The sequence below is a fragment of the Furipterus horrens genome, unplaced genomic scaffold (assembly GCF_987537825.1).
Source record: "Furipterus horrens unplaced genomic scaffold, mFurHor1.1.pri manual_scaffold_6, whole genome shotgun sequence".
Classification (NCBI taxonomy): Eukaryota; Metazoa; Chordata; class Mammalia; order Chiroptera; family Furipteridae; genus Furipterus; species Furipterus horrens.
In genome coordinates this window covers 162,659,019-162,684,363 of record NW_028327176.1, presented here as the reverse complement: position 1 = coordinate 162,684,363, position 25,345 = coordinate 162,659,019, and the positions used below count along the sequence as shown (strand labels likewise).

At 38.5% G+C, this 25,345-nt stretch overlaps 1 protein-coding gene across 3 annotated transcripts in view; it reads right to left on the bottom strand.

The window, feature by feature from the left end:
* NCOA7 (nuclear receptor coactivator 7) overlaps positions 1 to 25,345 on the bottom strand; it is a 129,896-nt gene that overhangs the window by 39,501 nt on the left and 65,050 nt on the right. For 2 of the 3 annotated variants that reach the window (XM_090279816.1, XM_090279817.1), the window contains 7 exons: positions 13,792 to 13,871; positions 9,581 to 9,688; positions 8,448 to 8,561; positions 7,736 to 7,861; positions 6,100 to 6,284; positions 1,144 to 2,189; positions 103 to 271 (listed from right to left, as the gene is read on the bottom strand). In XM_090279816.1, the coding sequence (XP_090135942.1) occupies positions 103 to 271; positions 1,144 to 2,189; positions 6,100 to 6,284; positions 7,736 to 7,861; positions 8,448 to 8,561; positions 9,581 to 9,688; positions 13,792 to 13,871 (1,828 nt within the window). The remainder of the gene's footprint in view (positions 1 to 102; positions 272 to 1,143; positions 2,190 to 6,099; positions 6,285 to 7,735; positions 7,862 to 8,447; positions 8,562 to 9,580; positions 9,689 to 13,791; positions 13,872 to 25,345) is intronic. The other variant, XM_090279818.1, reaches the window with a different exon arrangement.

Genomic DNA, 25,345 nt, shown 5'->3' with positions numbered 1-25,345 from the left:
AAGTATTTTAAGATAAAAAACAAACAAACAAACAAACAAAAAACCTAAGATGCAATTAGAATTGAATTGACCAACAGGTTTTCCATGTCAGCCGACACTCACCTCTCCCGAGGGACAGCAAACCAGTACTCTGGCTGTTTCCTCCGTTTGCCGTACTGCTGGACCATGGCTGCGGTGTGAGTGGCAAAGGATTTTCTCATTGGTTTTCCCACTTTAATGCACAGAAACATGGGTGGAGTCTTGCTTTTCTCTTCTTTTGAAGGAAGTATATCTGAATCACATATGCAAAATACCTTCAACAGTGGCAATATTGGTGACAGTAAAACCTTTCAACTTACAAAGACTAGGGTTTAACCTCTTCTTAGTGATGAGAAGTCAAAACATATGGCAGAAACATCATACATCATCATCACATTGGGACCAATTAAAATGTTCAGACCTTCCGGAGCACAAAAGGAGAAAGCTTGGGATATTTCAGACTGATCTACATCACATGAGATGCTATGTACTGTGAGTAAGCATAAAAACCAGAAAATACCAAACAGTGGGAAATTGTGACAAGCCATAAGAATACATGTGAATGAATGATACTGAGGACCCAATCACACTATAATGCAATAGTTTAGAACTGAAATACCTTCAAAAATATTTGAAACTCCTTTACATTTAGAAATTTAAGGTAAAAAAGGAAAGTCACTTAAAAGATGAAAATAAACTACTTTTGAAACAGAAATCTATGTCATACTTAAAGTTTCAAATTAGATACCATATATTACTAATTTTTTCCAATTATTAATGTATCAGGCAGAATTCTCAATTGAGAAAACATTGTTCTCAAGTGACTGTAGTACTTGTGTTACTGCATATGCACGTTGAAGGCAGGCAACTATATGCCCTGGCTGGTGTGGCTCAGTGGACTGAGCGCCAGCCTGTGAACCAAAGGGTCGCTGGTTCGATTCCCAGTCAGGGTACATGCCTGGGTTGCAGGCCAGGTCCCTAGCTGGGGGCATGTGAGAGGCAACCACAAACTGATGTTTCTCTCCCTTTTCCCTTCTTCTCCTCTCTAAAAATAAAATCTTAAAAAAGAAAAAAGAAAGGCAACTATATAACAGAATATAAAGACATTAATGCAAAGTGGCTTACCTTCAATGGGTACTTGAATTCTCTTTAACAGCCACAACTGGATTTCAGATTTATTATCCACTTGTGTGCCTTGGCAGCTATTGTCCAGAGTAGATTCCAAAGAGTTGCCTAGAGACTCTTGACTCATATTTTCTTCTATAGAAGAGCCCAATTGCAGTGGATGGGGTGCTTTCTCTTTCACCCAGTTTTTATCTGGGTCTTTATTGCCCTCACTTGGGGGCTCACCGGCCTGGGGAAGAGAACTACTAAGGGTGATATCTATTCCCAATGGCTCAATACTTTTGTCATCACTTAATTCTGCCTTCTGCAAGTTATCAGATAACTGTGATCCTTCTTTGTTCTTATTCAGATAGTATTCGATAAGCTTAACTTTATCTAGATCTTCATGTATATTCAGTGTGTTTTCCACCTGGCTTTCTGGAGAATCAGACTGCTTGTCCACCTCTAGCATTTTATCTTGCTTCTCACAGGTTTCTAAATCTAGGGCTCCCTTCAGTTCAGCATCACTCTCTGTTCTTGAAGAGTTCAGGGCTGGCTGGACCTGCGTTTCCTTAGCAGAACTGATCACTTGTGACCTAGCCTTCTTTTGCTCTTCTGGGTCAAGAGAAAGGCACTCCTTTGAGGTGTCTCTTTTGTCCATTCCACTATCATTTTGAGAAGGAAGTTCTTCCAAGTCAACAAAGTCATCTTCTCCTCCTAAAAGGGATTTTTCTTTGGTTATAGATTTAAATGCAGTATAAGTGTCAGGAGGTCCCCTGCTGACCTCGGTCACTGTGGTATATTCATGAGTTGCCTCCACAGAGGATTCCAGGCGCTTTAACTCTCCTGACACCAAGCTGTCTGAGGGCTTCATAGGTGTGTGTTCTATTGGTTCCTCTAAAGCTCTTATTGATTTGGAATCTGAAATGATGCCTCTCTCTCCATTCTGCTGCCGTTTATCCTTGCTGAGAGATTTGAACTTACTAAACGGGTTGATATCCTTTTCTGAAGCCAGGTCTTCCCATTCTCCAGGCCTGTACAGAGGACAAAGATCCTGAGGTAGGTCACTGTTGAGGGAAAAATGGTGGGTGCACATGGAATGTTAAAAACAAAACCAAAAACAAAATGGAGGAAAAGCAAAAACCAAAACAAAACCTAGCCAAAAACCAAAACATAAATATACCACAACTTAAATTAATGTTTAAATGATTTCAGAGTAAGAAAATGAAATTAAAAAAATTAACTTCAAAATGAAACATAAATCAACTAGAAGGAGTGGCAAAACAAAGAACCATGGAAGTAGCATATCCTGCTAGAAGACATGAACGGTGCCTGAAGTCATTTATGAACATGGAGATGTCCCTACCAGCTTTTAATGATGAAATAATGTTTCTGATTTTCATGAAGGAAAAGACAAAGGAGAGGAAATGTCTCAGTACTGTGACTAAAATTCCTTAAATATGGAATGGTTTTCCTTTTTATAATATAGTACATAAACCACCTACATTAAATCTGAATGGCTCATTGATTGAGTAGCTACACATTTAACTGTTCCATAAAGTGACTGGCCCTGAACCCTAATTTTTCCAATAACAGACATCCTTCTATTCCCAAGGTGAAAGAAGCAGCTTCCACTATTATTGTGGATATATACTGCATGTTCCATTTTATAACTTTAAAATTTACAGAGTTGTAAATCAAATAAGCTCTTATAAAACTTAATTTAAATTTAAATTTGGTAACTCTTTTTGTTTTATAACAATATCATTTTACTTTATGGCAATGGGCAATTAATTGGCTGTAGTCAATTCATTTTTCCTTACTACCCAGATTTGAGTCATACAGAAATATTGTTTAAACATGTTCTTCAAAATTTAAAGTAAATGGTCAAAAAACATACATTTTAGACTATGACTGGAAATATCTTGAGTAACCCATGTCTTCACTTACCTTAGCATTTACACAGGGTTAAAACACGGAGATATAAAAACCCCTTTTAAAAATAAATTTTCAGATTTCAGAAATACTTCTATTTTCTAAAAAGGCTAGATCATATTCAGGTAATACTTTACGAGGACCAGGAAGTTCTCAAGTTACAGTAATGTCTCCCCGGTTATTTTAGAAACCACTTGCACAGAACATCCATGCTTTTTCCAACAGAAAACAAAAGCCTACATAATTGTTAGGCTCTAACAAATGCTTTAAAAAGCCACTTTCATCCATAAATTCACTTCACTTCCATAAGCATTCACTGCGTCCCTAAGTACCACACGCTGAACAGTAACTGTGACAGTGTTGCTGCCCTGTAGGAGCCTGCACACCACGTGCTGCCCGACACTGGCACTCGGATGTTACAGGTGCTTCACTCCTACAGTCAAATGAATTAGTGTAATGTGGCATAATTTCCATTTTAGGACCCAAAATTTAACGTGGCATTAAAGGCTATAAGAAGTCCTGCAATGAAGAAACCTAGCTCTTCACATACTTGGTTAATAAGCAAAACCTTCTTCCATGAACATCCAAACCCCTTTCTCATCGCTTCCTTATCTACTTAGCCAGACCCCCAGAAAGAACACATTTGACTGCACTCTAATCAGCCTCCTGCACTACCTTCTTGTCTACCCCTCCCCTCTCGTTCTTCTTTCTAATCCAAGCTGAGATTAATTTAGCCATCTGCTTTTTCTGCACTGCAGATGCCAAGCACCACTGGGGCAAAGCACGGAGTCGTGTCAGCCAACTCTAATGATGATCAATAATCCTTTCAGTTGTTCCTTTCCTATTCTCTGTGGCAGCTGGAATTATAAAATGTCCTACACAAAAAATACAAAGCCTGAAGGTGAGGATGAAGAGATTTTACACACACACACAGACAATCTGCACATTGCAGCTAGATAATTTATAGTTCTTGTTTTACCATACGATTTTTAGTAATAATAAAATTTTAAGCTATTTTAGACTTTTAAACAAGTGAAGGAAGGAATTCTGAAGTCAATAATCCTAAGGTCATTTCACATTGATTGCTCTCATACAATCTATTTTGCTCATTGGTGCATATGTTGTTAGACTGAAAAGCCTTTATATACCTGCATCCAAGACAGGAATCAGTGCACCGCTCTGAAATTATTTCAGCATGTTAGCAGTCAATTCTTAACTCTTCTGTCTCTCCCAGCTATTTCATTAGCCTGTATCTCAGATCATTAAACACAATCTCACAATGAGAGAAATCTTTCTGTAAAGGTGTGCCTTCCCTTCCTATTACTAAAAAAATACTTAATATCCTAAGCTGAAGATGTGTAATAGTATTATTACAATAGAAGTTGTCACCAGGCAAGAAATATCCTCATTTGCCTAACCATCCACTGTTACCCTCAACTCTATCTTTACCTATTATCTTCTTTCCTCTTGTCACAAGAAAGAATGTCCATTCTTTCTTTCCAAAATGAATTCCTCACTGCCTCTATTCTGCCTCCATGTGAGATTCCAAGGCAAAAGGACACTCCTTCACATGGTTCTCACAGAGTGCTGTGGACACGTCTATGTGTACAGTCTCACTGAATGACTACTTCTGTTCACCTGTCTGTTGTACTCAGCAGACTGCAGGCTCCTCAAGGGTAGGGCCTACAACCCACTCGTCTTGATACAACGTGCATTAGAAGCCTCAATCCGCAAGAATAACAAGACTTCCACGGCACAATGAAAAGAGTTTCAGATATGACAGCCTGCACTTATTAGATGTCAGGCTATTTTCTAACAGTTTTGGTATATCAATGCACCTAGTTCTTACAAAAGCCCTATATAAGCTGAATAGTACTATTAATCCTATTTTACGATGAGAAAACTGAGGCTTGAGATGAGCTCATGCTGGTCATGAAGCCCTAAGTGGCAGAACTGGGGAAACCCATGAAGTGTGGCTCCAGCCCTAATCATTATGCAGGACTACCTCCTAAACCCCTCACTTCCAAAAGAATTTGGAAACTACCTCAGTACCAGTGTTTGGGGGCAGCTTCAGTGGTTTGGAGTTGGGTGAGGACTGAGTAGATCAGATGCTTTGGACTGTAAGGGTCCAGGGGAACCCACTGGCATAAACCCCTAAGAACTTTGTGTTCGGGTTAATTCCCTAGTTACCTTTCCTTCTCCTCAGGAGTCCCAAGGACCAGTTTCCCTTTGCACAGTTAGGACCCACAGCTTTGCCTCACTACCTTCCTATCACTAAGGGGGTTTCTAAAGACTTTTACTGCCAGTGTATACATACACAAAAACAGACACACTGACAAAATGACAGAAAGAATCAAATTATCCCTACAAGTGAATCGACTCCCTGAGCTTTCTTAAAACCCTCTTTTTCTTTCTTCATGGGAGATTCCTTTTTCTAAAAACAAACTAATCCTCAGTTTTACAAAGCAAAACTAATCAGGACACAGGTAATATTCATCCACATTTCAGAGATAAAACAAACCAGTATAATGCCCTCTTCACTCCACTTCAGGTAGTCTGGCTACAGGGATGGTGGCTGCTGCCCAGTCCTATGCAGGACGGAGGGACGACATGAGTGGGGAAGACCGCCTACCCCAGAATTTGAATAAAGAACATAACTCTGCTTAACAATTAAACTGAGAGAAACACACTAAAATTCTTTCAGAGAAACTTCATTTCTTCTTTCCTAAATTCATTAAGAACATGAATTGCTTTTCAAAAAAAATAAGCCAAATACTATTTCTGCACGCTTGCTTGTTTGCTTTTTTTGGTTCATTGTTGTATGTTCAACCCTTTCCTACCCCTTTCCTACCACTGACTTTATCATTTCCATTTCCTCTCATTCTTATACTTTCTTAAATTTAGTGCACAAATCTTCCAGCTTCAAATTCATCTCCACACAATCTCTTGCTCCTGGCCAAGGTTCTTACTTTTTAATTGCATTTAATTATCCCAAGAATCCCCCCCCCCCTTTTTTTCAAATAAACAAGAAACGTCTCTTACGATGGCAAGGCATCTTTGATCTTCATGTGGGAAATGTCATTGTAAAGGGCAATGGAAACCACCTCTTCCATGGGGCAAATGAGGCCATACTCCTCACATCCATTTTCAATGACCAGGGGGTCAGACTTGTGAGGGTCAAACATGATGTTGTTAGGAGTGACAATCATGACACCTCCAACCACACCCTGTAGGACAAATGAACAGGACAGAATTACTACAGGCAGAATGCAACCACCACGGGAGCTTTAATGCTGTCATTCCACTGATTCTGGTGAACCCCAGTATCCTACATAATAACCACATCCCCTTTAAAAGGGCTGGAAAATCAGGCCGAAGAAATACAGAGCTGGGTACGGTGTGATGACACAGAGAAAACAGACTGGACTCACTGTGGCAATCAAGTGAACCTGCTTCTGGCACAGCTGCTACAATAGTATAACTGTGCTGGGATCTTGGGTTACACACAGAAGTCTCAGATTCCCCAATTCCTGTCTGTAAAATGAGAAGGGCTGTCCCAGATGCTTTCCTGATTGAGAACCGGGTGCTTTACAATTCACTCAGCATATACTCACCGCGTGTCTGACAAGGGTATGGGCCCATGCTAAGAGAGCAGCTGTCTCTGAGTCATGGAGCCAAAGAACAGTTCTAACAGTTCTCTCTAACATGTTTAGAAGGCCTGCATCCAGGAAAATTTGACACAAATAGGAATATAAAGTTTTTGTAGAAGTGAATATGGCTGAACTATGGAAATTAGAAGCAAAAACAAGCTGTTTGGTGGGAACTTAAAAGGCCAAAGCTTGGTCAGTTCATATTATAGACCTTGATGCCCACAAGGGTATTATCTACCAGAGACAGCAGGATACAGATGGCTCCATTAAGGTCAATATTTTCTACTCTTAATGACTTCAGTGATAATCTTTTTAAACATTCTGTATCTCAAGCATTACTTGTTCTTGATTCAAAAAGTTATGTCAATATCAAAAATGCATTTTTATTTTCTGCACTATGAGAACAGGAATTCGCTTTATATCATCAACATAATTCCTTCTTCACAGGCTCACTAAAAGTTGGATTTGTTCTTTGAAAAAAACACCAACAACCAAAACACTAAACACACAACAGCAGACATTTTAATATCAGCATCTTCAGCAGCAAAAGAGTTGAGAATTCACATTTTCCAGGCTAGGTACTAAGCTGTTAACATGAATTTTCCCTTTTAATTACAATATCCCACTAGTCAAAATTTATTACTGTTTCCATTTTATAGATGAGGAAAATGGAAGCTTAGGGAAGTTAAATACCTTGCCCATGGTCTCAGAGCTAATGGATGGCAGAGTTTGGATTTAAATTCAGCAAGTCTGACTTCAGCATTTGTGTTAAACATATACTACACTGCCTTCCTAACAATTTACAGGCCAAGAACTGAATATGATAAATCTAGGGTCACAAAGAAACACATTTCCACTCAGTGATCACATTCCCCTCAATAAGTAAAAATGCCAGGCATTCACTTGTGGAATCTTATGCTCAAAGTCTTGGGTGAGATAATTTAGTGTAGCCTGCCTTCAGTAATTTGAAACCTAGTTTAGTTTCCCACAGATTCCATGAAAAGGAAACAAATTACACTGACATATACCTTTCCATCGGTGAAGTATCGACAATTCATTTTTAAAAATTTTACCACACCCGGCTCATCTTCTTCAGAAGTAGATGATAAGACTCTTTCAATGGGTTTTATGGCCTTTCTTGCTAAGTCAGCATCCTTTAGAAAGCAAAAGTTTCCAAAATCAAATAGAAGCAATTTTTCAAAACAGATTTACATAAATCAAGTCACATAGTTCCCTGTAAATAACCCATTTCTATTTATCTTAAACATAAATAAGGAAAACACCTTTTGCCATTCAAAAACATCACATATATAACAATAAGTATCTAAATCAAACTGAGATATTTTTAAAAGTACCTATGTATGAACCCCTCAAAATGGTTCATCAAATGTCTTTAGAAAATAATCTAAATAAAAGAATTCATAATTGACTCATGGTTCAATTTCTTAAGACAAAGCAATAAACGTAGTACAAATAAACTACCAATCTTGGTGAGAATTTAACTCCTTACTTTCATATAAACAAGGCATGTGTTTTTGCCTTTGAGACCTTAGGGGTGAACAGGTTTCTTTTGGATAAAATACAATATCTCATCTAATGACAAATTACACTTAACCCCATTCATTTGGGGAAAATTTAAGATGAAATCTTGTGATAAAGAACATGTAGAATTCTGTTACAAAATATATTCTGTAAGTTTATATATAAATATGAACTACACTGCATAAATGACATATATACCGGCAGTTTATCATATTCTGCATCTGATGATGAAGCAGAGACAGTAGCACCAGGACTGGATGACGATAACATTAAGGTACTGGAAGGAAAGTTGGCATCTGGCACAAAAAGTACCTGAAAATGGGAAAGAAAAGTGAGGTGAGTATCAAGAATCAGGCAAACCCTAATTAACACTTACAGCAGTTACTATCTGTACAGTATCACGTGAGGTGCATGACTAAGACCTAGCTGAATTTCATGGAATTCATAAGCAACCTGAGGTCTCCTAGACTGATGCACAAAACAATATGAAGCAATACGATCATGTGCAGTGCTAAGGGTACTGAACACACCTGCAGACACTGCAGAAGCTCACAAAAGTGGGGAGCAAGGTGGGTGAGCATTCTGCACAGGCCATATGAAGCAAGTGGGTCCAATGAAGGCCTCAGCTCGGATCCACCAATGACTGGGTCACATACATTTAATGTCTAAATGTACTTTCCAAATAGAAATACAAGAATATCTTATCATGTAGAAAATAATAAAAGTTTTTGCTGGATTAAGCAGAGTGGCAAAATTGTACAATTTGCCAACTTCATTCAGTTTAACAGAAGAGCACCAAAATCCTCAAAAACATTTCTGTGGCCTTTTCTTGATGTTTCTGCTGAATGTCTCTCTGCCTTTGTCTGAATTAATTTTGTCAAAATAGTATCAAATCGAAATGAAAATGACAAAAAAATTCTGTCTAATTTAAAATAAAACAATGGCCATAATGTACCCGAGGAGTAGACTAAACTAAAGCTTGCAATTTTAAATTAAAGTCTAAGAATATCTGTGTGATATTCTGCAAGGAAAATGGTCATAGTAATTTTCCTTTTCTTAATGCCCAAGAAAACATCAACATAAACTAATAATAGTTAAGTAAACTATGTTACTCATTTGCAAAGCATTCATCTCTGAACAGTTCATAAGTGCTACTGCTTTCATAATTCTTGGACCCAAAGGAGAGGAAAGACTGAACCAACACACACTATCATTGATGATATTTTTGTGACACTAATAATGAGGCACTAAAAATGGCAATAAAATATAAATGTAAAATTTCTAAAGTAACATGAAACAAGAAAATCATTATGAAAGAAGAAAATCATTACCTGGCCTGGAACAATAGTATGTGTGAAAAGTTTATTTAGTTCCACTAATTTATTGGGAGTGATGTTAAACTTTAGTGCTATGGAGTTTAGAGTGTCCTGGCTTCCAGCCTAGAAATAATCCAACAAACAAGATTCAATATATAAAGCAAAGCAAAACAAAACAAATTCCTGTTGATAAAAAACCCTAATCTATTTGTGATAAGAATGAATAAAAAAGTAATAAATACATCTAGATGTGTTATGAAAAAGAGTGAATACATTCCCAATTCTTAAGAGAAAAAGTTTTAAAGGTTATTCATTTTCTGACCTCCTTTATCTTCAATTTCACTGTTCACTAACAGATTTCTAAACTTACTCTGGTAAAACTTTGGTATATGGAGTAGAGGTCCATGAGGCATAATACAAACTGTAAGAAGAAAAGGAATAAAGCACACACACAGTACCACCCATAGGGGAAATAGGACTACTTACTTTATCTGCATTTTTCTGTCTACTTGCCTGTCTCTTCACTGCACTAAGACCACTGGATGGTGACCTGTTAATGGCCATTTTCAACCACAGTGCTTGACACAGAGAAGGTAAAGATTTGATAAATGAATACAGTCAAAAGCTGAAAGAAATCTAGGTTAGTTACCAATAATCGTTCACTGTCATTAAAAATGACAACTTCCTTGTGTGTGGGAAGGTGGGAATGGCTGGATGAAAGAACATGAAAGAATTAGCTAAGGAACATATATGCATAACCTACAGACAAAGACAACAGTGTGGTAACAGCCAGAGGGCAGCTGGGGGAGGAAATAGGTGGAGGTAGCAAAGGAAAGGAGGTCATGGGGACATCTGAAATAGTGTCAACAACAGAAAAATAAAGTAAAATAAAATGAAATGAAATGAAAAAATAATAAATAAATCACAGTAAAAAATTACAACTTCCTATGGTCAGCCAAATCGGTGTTATTCTATGAATCTATAAAACTTGTGATCTATATTGCACGTGTATAACACTTCTTTTCTTTCTAACAGAGGTAACAGAAGTAAAGAGGACAGTGAGAAGATGTGAAATTTCACAGTAAAAAACTTCTCCCAGAAAGAAGTAGGATGCCTCTGGTTAGCTCAGTATCCCAGGAGAGACTCACTCCCTGGCCAGGATCACTGAATGGAACTTGTTAGTGGGAGGTCACATTGCTGAACATTACGGAGAAGTTCCCATTTACAGCTCAAGGTCCAGACTGGGGGCTGTCCCGATAAACAGAACTATCTCCACCAAGTCAGTCTTGAATTAGGTGGAGATTTGAGATGGCTGCAGGAGACTGTGAACTAGTAAAAAGAATTAAATTCACCACTGCCTTCAATATCAAAAACCCACCAACTAGATGAACTGTCTCAGGCTAACCAAGTTCATAGTTACAGGTTACACCAAAATTAGAGCAGTCCTGGAAGAAGTTAGGATATAAATACATTATTTTCAAAGGTCATTGGAAACTTAACAATATATGCTCCAACCTCTAATCTGAGCGACATTATCTCCACTAAAAATGAAAACAATTTAAATATATATTTTTCCAATATTATTTACATAATATGGGATGGGCAAAAGTAGGTCTAGTTGTAAGTGAAACACAGAGTTCATTCTTATATTATTATTTATTAATTATTGTTTTATTTATTTGTAGTATAACTATACAGTTACTTTTGCCCACTCCTGTATATTCAAATCCAGGAGTTTTCAGAATTTAGAGTCAGTACAAGACACAGATTGAGAGTACAGACTAGAACCAAACTGTTGGCTCTGAATTCCAGATCTTCCACTTGCTAGCTGTATGACCTTGGGTCATGTGCTTAACTTCTCTGGGTCTCAGTTTCTTCATCCATCAAATAGTGATAATCATAATTTCTGCCTGACAGCACTTATTTCATAGGAAGTCATCCATAAATTCACTTCATGTTTTTATTAAAAAACTTGTAGAAGATACTGTGTATAGAGAGTTAAGGAAAGGAGAAATTTTATCAACCTAGAGTTTGACACAAGGATAAGACATACATAGAGAACCAAGTTACAGACCCTGAGAGGGATTCTGATATTGTTAAATGTTTGAAGTTTGTCAGAATGTTTGACTATCTACAGCTCAGGAGTATTATAAGCAATCTCATTATAAGCATGGTTCTCTAAACACAGAGTTATGAATCACTTTTTATTTCCAATAAAGTACACAAAATAACTTGCCGAGTAAAACTAATCTTAACATAAAACAGGTGGGCATTACTAATTTGCCCACCTGTTGATATGAATGAATTTGGGAGCTGACTTTTACTCTCACTGCATTGTTCAATATATGCTACATGAAGCATCTCCTAGCAAACAACATTTCTCATTTCTTGGGCAGGGCTTGTAGATGTACAAATAGCTTTAGACTGTCATTAATGACAAATATTCCAGCAGTTAATGAGTACCTACTATGAGGTAAGGCACTGTGCTAAGTGTTATGGGACCAATAACAGTGGTAATGTGAGGTCTATGAGGGGGGACCCCAAAAACCCATAATTATCTTCTGGAGGGTGGGCCCCTTGTAGTGCAGGCTTTCCCACTAAGTGAGTGTTCTAGGAACCCATCTGTATCAGTGTACCAGCTGGCATTGTTGTGAGAGGCTGCGTTCAGCTTCAGTGAATTTTTTTTAAGACTCTTTCACTCTTTCACCGTGTTTGCCCATTTCATGATAGGTGATTTATGAGAGCACCTGCCCACACCGCCCTGAGTGTTCAGCAGTTTTTGACCAAAATGGCATGATCCCTATACCCTACCCTCCCAATTTACCTGATCTCACCCTGAGCGACTGTTTTTGTTTCCCTGGATGAAGAAAGTCCTCAAAGGGAAACATTTTGCCAATGTGGAAGAGGTGAAACAAAAAACAGCGGAAGCACTAAAAGGCTTCAGAATCAATGAGTTCAAACACTGTTTTGAGCCCTGGAAAAAAAAAAATGCCTCAATAGGTGTGCTGCATCAAATGGAGAGTACTTTGAAGGTAACTGAAGTTTAAACATGTAAGGATAAATACGGTTTCTTAATAAATTCCAGTGCTTTGGGTGCCCCCTTGTATAATCACCTCAAATCCTTTCTGCAAAGGACGAGGCCTACCCAGCACAGAAAGATGTTTAGAGATGTTCACAAAGCACTATTAAAAAATGTGTAAGAGCTTTTCCCTGAGACTCTAACGAAGCTGGAGAAGATTTACCACTCCAAGAACCACCAGGACGGGAGTGGGTCTTGCTGCCTGCCTTATATAGAGACTGGTATGCACACAAATAATCAGTGGAATATAAATACACACGAGGAGAACACAACCAGGCAATGGCAACGGCACTTAATTTCTTCTTAGAAGTCAGAACACTCCTCAACAATGCTACTTCAACACGAGTTAAAACAGATCTAGAATGCAGTGTTCCACGTTATGCCAGGCCTAGGGTGAACAGACACAGCTCCTGCTTCCCAGGAGCCCATGGTGCAGTGAGAGCGAGGAGCACATGCCACATAATGTGGAGGTGCAGCAATGAACACCTGCACAGCAGTACTCAGCTACTGATTCAGTAACCAAGTCTGCACCCTGCAAGCACCAGCAATGCAACACCAGTGGCCACAAAGGGTCCAGTGTCTATTCATGGATGTATGGATTGAGGCACAAGATAGACATTCAAGTAATAATCACACTACTGAGTCAATATTAAACTGAGATAAATCATGTAAAGGAACATGAATCTATGAGGAAATAAAATGAAAAGAGATCTGGCCTAGACTTGCCGGGTGATTACAAAAGGGAAGGGTGAACACCGAGAGTAATGGAAAGATGTGAGGATAGGTTCTGGCTTGTAGAAAGGTATGGATGATGAAGTCATTGCTTCTTTAAAATAGACCAAGAATGAAGGTCTAAGTAGATGCGCTGACTGAATCTATGGTTCTGGAATTCAGAAAGCATTTCTGGGATGGAGACCTCAAATTGGTTGTCACTGTCATATCATAGGTAATTCAAATCACAGGTTTACATGAGATTGCCCAGGGAGAAAACGTGGAGGGAAGAGAATGACTTAGAGCAGGCCTTAGGGAGCCTTATTATTTCCTAGGGATTTACGAGGAGCACAGCTAAGGGGCAGCCTGTGTCAGGAGAAACATTATGTAAGTCTCACAGTATTAATAAACATTTAAACTTCCTGTTTATACTTACAGTGTATTCCACAGTACCATGGGGCTTCTGAACCACCATCTTCTTCTCTTTTTTATCCTGTGTTTTGTTTTGATTGTCATCTGAAGAATAAAAATATATGTAAATGAATAATTTAATTTTAAGAATTGAGGATAGGGTAATCTATAGTACATTAAAACTCACTCTCAAATGGAAAAAAGACACCAAAATAAAATAAACTAAGGGCGCAAATAGACTCTGCTTCTAAAAAACATACTATTCATCAATGAACATTTGAATAAATGTTAACTGTAATAAAATAGTACAAATAACAACAAGGTAATGTTTATAGTTATAAAAGTAATAGTTTAAATGATAATGTTTAATAATGAAGTTAAGAGCAAAACTAGTACAGTCATGATAGAAATGACATCATTTCTAGAAAGCAATTTTTTAATGATTAACAGTAACCATAAAATGTCCATTTTTTTGACATTCCTTCTTTTAGGAATTTATCCTAAGGAAAAATTCAAAAGAGAAAAAATGCTGTTTCTATAGAGCAAAACTACTCAATCTAATAGTTTGGCAACTGCTTATGATTCAACCTAAATGTCATGATTAAATACATCTTAATATAATCATCCCAGATATTGAAAACCAGAGAGACATATCTCAATGGATAAAAATTTAAGTGAAAAAAATATAAAGTATAATTTATTACAAAAAGATGCTCTAACTTGTATGTGATCAGAAAAAATGCAAATTAAGGTGAGGTTTCATTTTACAACTATTAGCATAGCAGAAATCAGAAAGTTGGATAATTCTAGTGTTTGCAGAGATGTGAATTACTACTAGGAATATAACCTGTACAGCTATTCCAGCAAATCAAGTATATATAGCTCGTACGATTCAGTCTAACTCATAGTTATATGTCCTCTCCCAAATGTCTACACTTTACGTATATCATAAAGTGACCTGCTTGAGACTGTCCACACCAGCATCATCTGTGGCATGAAGAACTGAAGGGTAAGAAAATGTAGTAGATGTACTCTAGAATTCTAGGCAGTGATTAGAAATAACAAGCCAGAAGTATACACTGCAACATGTTTACACCAAGAGAAACAGAATGGGATGTATAGAGCAGTATCATTATGTATATGTAAAGAAGATGTACACAAAACAACTATACACATTTCTCAAGGCCACATCAAAATAAAAGTCTATACACTCTGAACACAAGAGAATGGTGTGGGATGGAGAAAGAAATGAGATTAGGGGTGAGGATACAAGGGAATTAATGAATAAATAACAAGGAGCCCAGCTCAGACTGGGGATGACATTCCACGAACTGAGAAGTGTGATTAATTCAGCCCCTACAACCGAGGTCCTACAATCCCCCACGCCAATCACCTACAGGACAGACATGGAGGCACTGGATAAGAACTGGAAGGTAACACAAAAACATGAAAATAGTTCATTCACATGAGATCTATCTGCCTTTTAAATGTTTCCTTTATGTTACTTAAAATTAAAAGCCAAGAAAAAAGTAATAGACGCTGCCATGAGACCCCTTTATTACTCATTGGTATGTTCAATCAGGTCCATTCATAGATCCAGAGACTGTAAAAATCCCTCTAGATGGTAAAAAAACGACCTGCCTTCCCTCATGTGGCCACATCTAAATTACTCCAGAAAGATTAGACTATTGACTGTGTTTTCTAGACTTTCAGATCTCCCCATTCTGTAGGCTGGGAGGGTCTAACACAGCCTAATCAAAAACTCAGATCATAGGGATCTAAATGGTCACTCGGTTTAATTCCTCAGTGCCACTCTCTGTGTCCCACACTTCTGTCTTTCTCATTGTCACCATAAATAACTGTCACTTTCGGTCTTCTTGCTTTCAGAAGAGTCTCTTCATATGCTTTTGTAGGTGCTTCCTATTTCTAGAGCCTAAACTTCCTCTTCCCACTGGTGGCAGCTTCACCCCCCACACCCCTTTGCCCTTTCATTAGCTGTGCATAATTACCTCTGGTCCCAAAGGGAACACTGCTTTAAGCCACCAAAACATGAGAGTTTCCATACTGCTCAGCTGCAGAAGACAAAGAAGTGCTAGCTGAACCTTCTAAAATAAACTTCATGTACACCAGAATTAGTACAAAAATGATTTTCCTTCGGTACAGGTCTGTAGGCCAGAAAAACGTCAAACTTGGTAATATTACTAAGAGAAAAAAATAAAATCCTTCCTTTCAGAGTCTTAAGATTTTGAAATTCTTGGGGTACGGAACATGATGTACCTATCTTTAAATCTCTGGTGCCTTAATAAGATACCCGGGATATACGCCTGAATAAACTTCCCAATATAAATCAATAAGCCCAATAAGATTGACAGTGAGCAACATTTTCACTTGCAGAATATCACACCAGGAAAATCATATGAATCAAAGCCACAAACAGAATACCATGTTTTACAGCTGACTTAATATAGAAAGCAAGAGAAGTAATTGGCACATTCTAAGGACCACTTTAATTGTCTTCATATCATTATAGCACAAGGTAAGGTTTCATATTACTTCCTAAATATCTTTTAAAGATTTTATTTATTTATTTTTAGCAAGGGGGTAAGGGAGAAAGAGAGGGAGAGGAAACATGGATGTGTGACAGTAACATTCGATCAGTTGCTTCTCACAAGCCCCCAACCAGGAACCTGGCCGCAACCCAGGCATGAGCCTACTGGGAATCAAACTGGCAACCTTTTGGTTTATAGGATGACACACAAGCCACTGAGCCACACCAGTCAGGGCTCCTAAATAATTTTTGTAGTAAATTTTAAAGAGAGCCAACAATAGTTCTCAATAAGTGACCTAGCCAGGTTCTGCAGTACATAGTCCATACAGCACTGGAGAGAGCTAGGGAGAGACCCAAGCTGCCTCAGGAAAGGGCTACTCTGCTGCACTTCTGGATGGAGGTCTCATGTTTCAGATGAAGGCCTATGACCATGCTCCAGAATGGAACTAGGGGACCCATGATCATCCCCCAGGATGAAACTGGAGGACACAGGATGAAACTAAGAGGACCTATGTCTACCCCCAGGTTGAAATTAGAAGACCCATAACCATCCCTGGGATGAAACTAGAGGCCCCATGACCACGCCCAGGATGGAACTAGAGGGCCCACGGCCACACCCAGGATGGAACTAGAAGGCTCACGACCACACCCAGAATGGAACTATTTCCCAATGACGCATATTGACGCCTTACCTCCAGCTTCAGGCTTCCTCAGGCCCTTCATATTCAAATTCTGATCCTCCCCCTGCTTACTGGAACCTGAAGCAAATGATGCAAAAGTAGGTGCTGCCAGAGGGGAAAGCTGGCCAGGTGCTCCTCAGAAGCCAGTCACAGCAAAGCAACTGAGCCTTCTACCTGCCCCACCTCTGAAAAGTCTTTAGAGCCAGTTTTTCTCAATCCAATACGGAAGTCCTATAAAATTGACAAATACCCTAGAGGAATGCAATATAGGCCCTTTAGCCTAGCCTGTTTCATTTCCCATAACTTCTGGAGGTGCAAGCTAAAATGGGGCGCGGCGACCTGTGTTGACCTCAACCCCAGTGGATCTGGTGCCCTGCCCACAAGTCCTGCCCCCTCCCTTTCCAACCCAGAAGAGGGCCAGGAACACAAGGTTCTTAGCTCCTGCATCTGAGTCCTAGGTGCAAGTTTCCTAAAAGAGTATGTCTCTCTGTGCATTGGAGCTAAAAGAACTTGATGTTCAGGTATATTCTGGGGGCATGGAGACTTATGTGAAAGAATCCTTTGCAGTGGTGATCCGTGAGGTCTTGAATGAGGTTACAACTGCCAGAGGAATACATTTTAAGAGGCGATCTAAGGGTTGAGAACCCAACCAAAGGTAGGCTTAGGTACAGAGAGTAAAAAGAAGTGTGGCTGATGGGGGGGGGGGTGGAGGTAGGGTTGAAATGAAAGGATAGGAGAATGAGTGTAATGTCATAGACGCCATGGAAAAGAAGTTGAAAGGTTGTTTTGACACAGTCAAATGCAGCACAGAGGTTGAAAGATGGAAACCTGGAAATGGATAACTGGGAGGTCACAGAGAGTTCCTGAGGACAAAAGTATAGGGATCTCAAGACAGATAGTATTAACCTTATCAGTAAAGTAGGGATATGGTCCTTTGCTAAAATGTAACGGGGTACAGACAGGATTGGGGGTGCTTGAGGGGTTGTGTAATTTGGAAGAGTTACTATGGCAAAGATAAGGTTTCAGTAATCTGAATATTGAAAACAGCAGCAGTAAGGGGTCACTCAAGGGTGGGGTATTGACACCATGGTGACAGACCATGTAAGGAATAAGCAAATACCCTGCTATAATGGCTAACTGTGGGGTTTATGAGACGCAAGCAGGGCAGCTGCAGCTAGAGCAGTGGTGAGGGAGGGGCACCTCAGTGCTGGAGTTAAGAGAGTGGCATGATGTATTAGTTTCCTATTGCTAGTTTAACAGCTTAGCACAAATTCAGTGGGCTCAAAATGAAAAATAAACACAAATTTATCATCTTAGTTCTGTACTTTCCAAGTTCGACATGGGTGTCACTGGGCTAAAATCACAGTGTCGGCAGGCAGATCCTTCTGGAGGCTCTAGGGAAAGATCAGTTTCCTTTTCCAACTCCTAGAAGCAGGCTACATTCCTTGCTCAACATCCCTTCCTTTATCTGCAAAGCCAGCCATGCCAAGCCAAGTCCTCTCTCAGTCATTTCTCCATTTCTCTTTCTCCTGTCACCCTCTTTCATTTTTAAGAATCCCATGTGTAGCCCTGGCTGGTGCGGCTCTGTCGGCTGGGCATCATCCTGCAAACTGAAAAGTTGCTGGTTCGATTCCCAGTCAGGGCACCTGCCTGGGTTGTAGGTTCGGTCCCAGTCCGGGTGTGTGCAGGAGGCTGATCAATGTTTCTCTCTCACATTGATGTTTCTCTCCCTCTCTTCCCCTTTCTCTAGAATCAATAAAAGAGAAGGAAAAAAAAAAAAAAAAAAAAAAAAACCCCAAAAGAACCCTGTGTTTACAATGAGCACACCTGGGTAATCCAGGATGCTCTCCTTAATTCCATCTATAACTATTTGCCTTTGCTGTGTAACATAATAGGTTTTGGAGATTAGGACATCTACTTTTTTTTTTTTGTAAGGGTGGCATTACGCTGCCTGCCACAGATGGAGAACGTGGGAAGACAGGTTCAGATTCAAAAAGGAAATATTTGAGAATTCAAGTCATGATCTTGGATGTGTGAGTGACCTGGGGTGGAGGACAGGGGTATTAAATGCAGCACTGGTCAGATGTTCTGGTTCTGAGAAAAACTGGTAGGAATGAAACAACACTCATGTCATTTAAACCTGAGCACCTGGCTCCTGTCACAGGCCACTGGGGACCGAGTGAAGTCAGGACAATGGACATTATTCATCGTGTACTTGCAAACAGAAACAAGACACTGTGAATTCCCTTGATCTTGATTCTATATTCTCTCCATAGATGTAGGAAGGACAGAAAAGACAGTATGTAGCCTTTCTTTTTGTGATCAACTATTGGACCAAGCACATATTTTGAAAATTATCAGGTTTTCAAATTATATTAGGACCAATTCTGCACTGGCCTTATACTTACTTGGTGTGGGTACGTGTCTCCTTTCTGCCTTACTCTCCTTGAAGAATCAACTCTCCCTTCCTTCCATCTCTATCATAAAACTGTCTGATTGGGGTACACGAGGCTGATGGCAAAAGGCCCTCAACACCTTGCCTAAAGAAAGATGATGGTTTCCATGGTAACCAAATGAGGGATAATTAGAGAGGCAAACCTTGTCTGTCTCTCTAGGTCTTTCTAAGAAGGGGGCACCCTGATTTATAAATAGGAGACTCTGTTTCCAATGACAGGCATATCCCGTATACTAGGAAATTATGTATTTGGCTATGACGGTTTAATGATATTAACCATAAAATCAGGTCACGTATCCTCTCCTTTACATCACCAAACATCATTCTTTTAAAAAAAAGATTTTATTTACTTTTAGAGAGAAGGGAAGGGAGAGAAATAGCCACCAGCTGCCTCTCCCATGACCTCTACTGGGGGCCTGGCCCACAACACAGGCATGTGCCCTGACTGGAAATCGAACCCACAACCTTTTGGTTTGCAGGTCAGCACTCAACCCACTGAGCCACTCCAACCAGGGCACCAAACATCATTCTGATTACAATTTGATTTTGGGGTCTAATGAGTTGGGTTCAACTAGCAACCCTGACACATTCTCACAGTGGTGAGATGTTAGCAAGGTACTTGAAATCTTTGTGCCTCCGTTCCCTTAACTGTGAAATAAAGAACTATCTCATAATGTTCAAAATGAGATGAGGGACACAGTGTTTATCTCAGAGTTTGGATTACAGACAGTGCTTAACAAAGTGCTTAACAAATGCTATTATTACTAATAATAATGTTGTCAACATAAGTTAATAGCAATTTGAATAGAGTATTAAAAGAATTATAAACGATAAAACAAAAAGCTTTCATTCCAGAAACACAGGAATGATATAGTACTAATATGATACGTGATTATAAATTGTTTAAAGGAGAAAAATCATATCTCATCACTTTGATACATGCCAAAAATCACTTAATAGAATTAAACAATCATTATTATATTTTTAAAAAGAACAAAATTTAAAAATCTGTTACACAACAAGAGTGAACTTCCTTAACACAGTGAGGAATTTTTAGTTATTCTTTGATATTAGAAATATGCTTTTGAAAAAGTGAACCCTAAGAGGTATATATCAAAAGCCATTTCCCATTAAGAATAAAAACTGCGTGACTTCATGATGTCACTTCCAGGGCGCAGTAGCTCATGAATTACCTAAATGTAGCCTGTTACAGGCCCTAAGTGAGGCCCCTACCCCAACTTTACAGAAGAAAGACTGCAGGGTGTGCAGTGGGAGGGATACCCTAGGCTCCGTGTGACCTCCACCCCAGTCCTTTCATTCCTGTGGTTCTGTGCAAGACAAGTGCCTGACAGCAATTCCAGCAAAGCTCTTAAGGCTAATGGGCAGAATATCTCCCACTCCACTATATTACAACAAAAAGGCTAATCGAATGTGATACAGGGCTAAACCACAAGTATTTAAGGTCATGAAAATAAACTTTGTGAAGGAGATGAAAGCAGAAACATTACAAACATAATGGAGATGGTCTGGAAACCCCAAGCACCAGGAGAGAATCCCTGCCGTTCACTGGAGGCCACCTTTCACAGGACAGCAAGGCGACACCTGTGAAGAAGGTGTTCGAGGTATCAGCTTGCTCATCAATGGTCTCCTGAGAAACGAAGCACCAGTCTAAACTCTCCTAAAGCATACCCGTGTAAATTGAAATAAGCCTTTATATCAGAAACCAAAAGCAAATGTTAAAAGTAAAACACTAACCAATATAAATACAAGAATTCCCACTATCATGGTGTATATTCAACTTTGTTCTAGAATCTCTATTCAAAGCAACTGATAAAGAAGTTTTAAGTACTGAAAAGAAATAAAAATTTGATTATTAGCAGGTAAAGTGTCACCCTAAAGAATGAACATCATAAAAATAAAAAAATCCAGAAATAACCACATTGTTCAGTAAGATAGCTAGATATAATAATCTTTTATGCTCATGGTAGAAATGTATTTGGAAAAGTCCCAGGTATAGTGTTATCAAACTAGAAAATATCTATGAATAAATATAGCAAGATAATAGCAAGATATATATAAAAAATATTTAAAAGGTTTACTGAAGTATATAAATGGAAGCCTGAATAAAGGGAGGTATAATGTTCCTAAATAGAGTATCTCATTTTTATAAATATTTCATTTTCTCTTCAAATTAGTTTAAATAAAATGCAATTCAAATCCAACATTTTTTTTAAATTTGGAGAATGGAAATATGTCAAATTGGTAACCAGGTTTATATAGAAACATAAATACATGAAAGTATCTAAAATTATTTTTAAAAAGAAACGAGGGTAGGAACACTGCATTTATGTTAAAGCAAATGATAGAGGAAGAGCAATTAAAACATTGTGATGAAATAACTAAAAATCAGAACTAAAAGTTTAATGTAAAATAAAATGCTTTTATAAATCAGCAAGAAAAAGCTGGCTTTTCCTACAAATGTCACGTAGCTTCATGTGAGAGGGGAGGCCTCTGGCATCAGACAGAATAAATGAGAGTCCTGGCCTGTCCCTGACTTACCAAGGGACCTTAGGCAAGAAAATTCACTTATTCAAAGACGGTTTCCCAGTGTGTAAAATGGGGGTGCCTACTGGACCCCCACAGAGATAATGTAGGGATTATATAAGACAATTCTTATCAGGTAAAGCACTTCATGATGTGAGAACTAAGGGCTCAGAAAACCTTAAGGATTATTATTAAATGATGCTGGGTAAATATTGTTAATATTTGGAGAAAAATAGATCTCTCACGAATCAACACAGACGGATTCAAAATTTAACAGTAAAAAATAAAGTCATGAATGTCTTTGAAGGAAACATTGAACTTATATTTGCTTAAGAAATACCATCTTCTTTATCCATGATGCATATATCTCAAATTACTGGCCTGACTGCAATGTTATTGTTTAGCACTTTAAGAGTAACTTTTGGAATACTGGTGCACCTTCCAAAAAGATCTGACCACATTACTCCCCCACCGTCAATGAAGTAAGAGTGTTTTTCTTTTGCACCTTCCCTGGTTCAGTTCTCATTTAATTTTTCAAAATGACTTATGCTGAAAAATAAATGACCACATATTTTGTCTAATCTGTTGTTCTCACCTCAGCCCAAACCACATCTGACCATTTCTTTTATAGTGAGATTTCTCAAATGTGATATAACACAACAGATTAATTAGGAAATGAGACTTGTATAATGCAGACCACTATGACTATAATGGAACTAGATTCTGAGCTCCAGCTTGTAGTATAACATAGCAGCTTGGTTTAGTGGCTATACTTCTTGTTCCAGCTATGACAAAAATCAATTATAGTATACTTTGTTAATGAGAGTGTGGAGCTGTGACAGGACAAGGAAAAAGTGTCCCCTGAGTGAAAGCTACTGCAATCACAGCCAGGGGCTGAGGATGGGAGAACTGGGGAGATGTTTGCCAAAGGGTACAAACTTCCAGGTATAAGATGAGTAAGTCCTAAGGAATCTAATGTCCAAGCGTGGTGATCATAGTTAATAACACTGTAATATACACTTGAAAGTTGCTAAGAGAGTAGATCTTAAATGTTCTCACCACATAAAATAAATGGTAATTATGTAGTGGAGGTGTTAGCTAAAGCTATGGTAGTAACCACTTTGCAATACACACACACAAACATGGATCAAACCAACAAGTTGTAAGCCTAAATTACACAATGTTGTATCAGTTATATCTCAATAAAGCTGAGGAAAATTTTGTCTTCTTATATTCATGCTTAAACCATATTTACAATGTTATGTATTTTTAATTTTATCTTAATTTGCAATGTTCACCACCAATTCTTTTACAAAATCACTTTTTTATTCTTCAGGCCTGGATTTCTGACATGTGTCTCCATTAAAAAGGAGTATCTCTCCCTCTCAGAAACTTTGTTTCAGGAAAGGTGTGACACAAAAGGTATGGTTCCTGAAACCTTGTATGTCTGAGAATGTCCTGCTGTCCATGAGCCTAAAAACCGACTTTCACTTCATTCCTTATGTGTTCACTCCTATGAAGAAGTCTGTGCCAACTCTCTTCCTTGCTCCTTTGTACGTTAAGATTTTTTTTCCCATTTATCCTTTACCTACAAACATTTGCCACAATTTATCGGAGTGCTGACTTTCCCCCTTAATTCAGTCTAAATGTGGTGAGCTCTTTTGCTTTCTACAGTCAGGTATGAGTTTCAGCTCATGAGAGCATTCTCCTTAGGTTTGATTACTGCTTCCATTCCTACTGTTTGCACCTGTTTACCAAGACCACCATGGATTTGTAGATCCTTCATACAAGCCTCCCTTATCTGTCATCTTCTCTCCTATCAAGTGCATTCCTTCTGCAACATTGTTATACATTTTGGGGGGGGGGTCTCAGCAAGTTTGTCTTTTTCACCACCTAGGTTTTTACACTTAATTTAAACAGTACTCTAACTTCCTTAATGGCCCAAGAAGCACAGCCTAATTATTTCCATCCTAATACTTTCAATTTATTTTACACCCAAATCCCTCAAGTCTTTACATGCTATTTGATTAAGGAATATATTAAGTAGATTCTTGATATTCTCTTTCCACATGAGTCCATTTTAATCCTGTATTCTGTGATTCACACTCTAAAGTACCAGAATGATCATTATTTTTGAATAGAAGAAAAACACTATTATAATTCTTATCTGTGGCTTGACCTGCTTATATGTTTGGGAATTAATTTATCAAAATGTCATAGCTTTGGCTTTCTGAACTTGCTGTAGGAAACAAAGAAAGTGACAGGAAATTGCGATATTGTGATTTATAATAAATACATATTTGGTCTTCATCCATAATTTCTGACTCACAGCTCCCAAAACCCTTGGAATTTCCTTAGCATTGAGAATGAAGCTGTCTTTTGTTATTTAAATGATATGACCTACAGAAAGTACCTAGAGATGGCAGCCGGTGGCCAACAGAACCAACCATGATGAGACAGTTGAACTTCCAGTCCCAACTCCTGACCTCCAGGGAAGGGAAAGGAAAAGGGGCTAGAGGTTGAATCAATCCCCAGTGGCCGATGATTTAATCAACTGTGACTGTGTAATGAAGCCTCCATAAAAATCAGGAGGCTGGAATTCAGAGAGCTTCCAGGCTGGTGAACACCTGGAGATGCAGGGAGAGCAGCAGCCTGAAGAGGGCACGGAAGCTCTGTGTGCCTTGCCCGGTGCATCTCTTCCACTTGGCTGTTCCTTTTACAATCAAAGAGTGATCTAGTTTCTTCTCTGGGATCTGGAACCATTCCAGCAAATTAACTGAACTCAAGGCTTACATGAAGCACAGATGAATCTAATTTAAAAGTAAAAATATTATTTTGTCCTTTGATCAGGTAGGTAATATAGATGTGGAAGTAGAGAGGTACAGAAAGTATTTTCTCTTCTATTGATTATAGAACTTTACATCTGTCTAACGTTCTTTTGGCCAAGCCCTCTGGTTTATTCTGTCATATTATTCAATTCTCTATATTTCCTGATTAATATTAACTATAAAATGTGAAATATGCCAAAAACAGGAAGAAAACCAAATCCCTTGCAACTTCTACACTCAGAAAAAAACAATTAACAACATATTGTTATAGATTATTCTGGTTTTTCTATGAATTTATTATCATTTGTCATCCATTAACTTCTTGTTTTATCTGTGTTTTACACTTACAAATTTACCTCATACCTGGTAAGGAGCAATTTCCAGACCTTTCACCTGAAACCTAGGCTCCTCTATACTAATCCACTTGACACCTCAAAAACATCTCAACAAATTCATTGTCTTCTTTCCTCCTTCCTGAATTTTCGAGTTTGAAAACTCTCACCTATTCTTTTTCTCCCTCACCC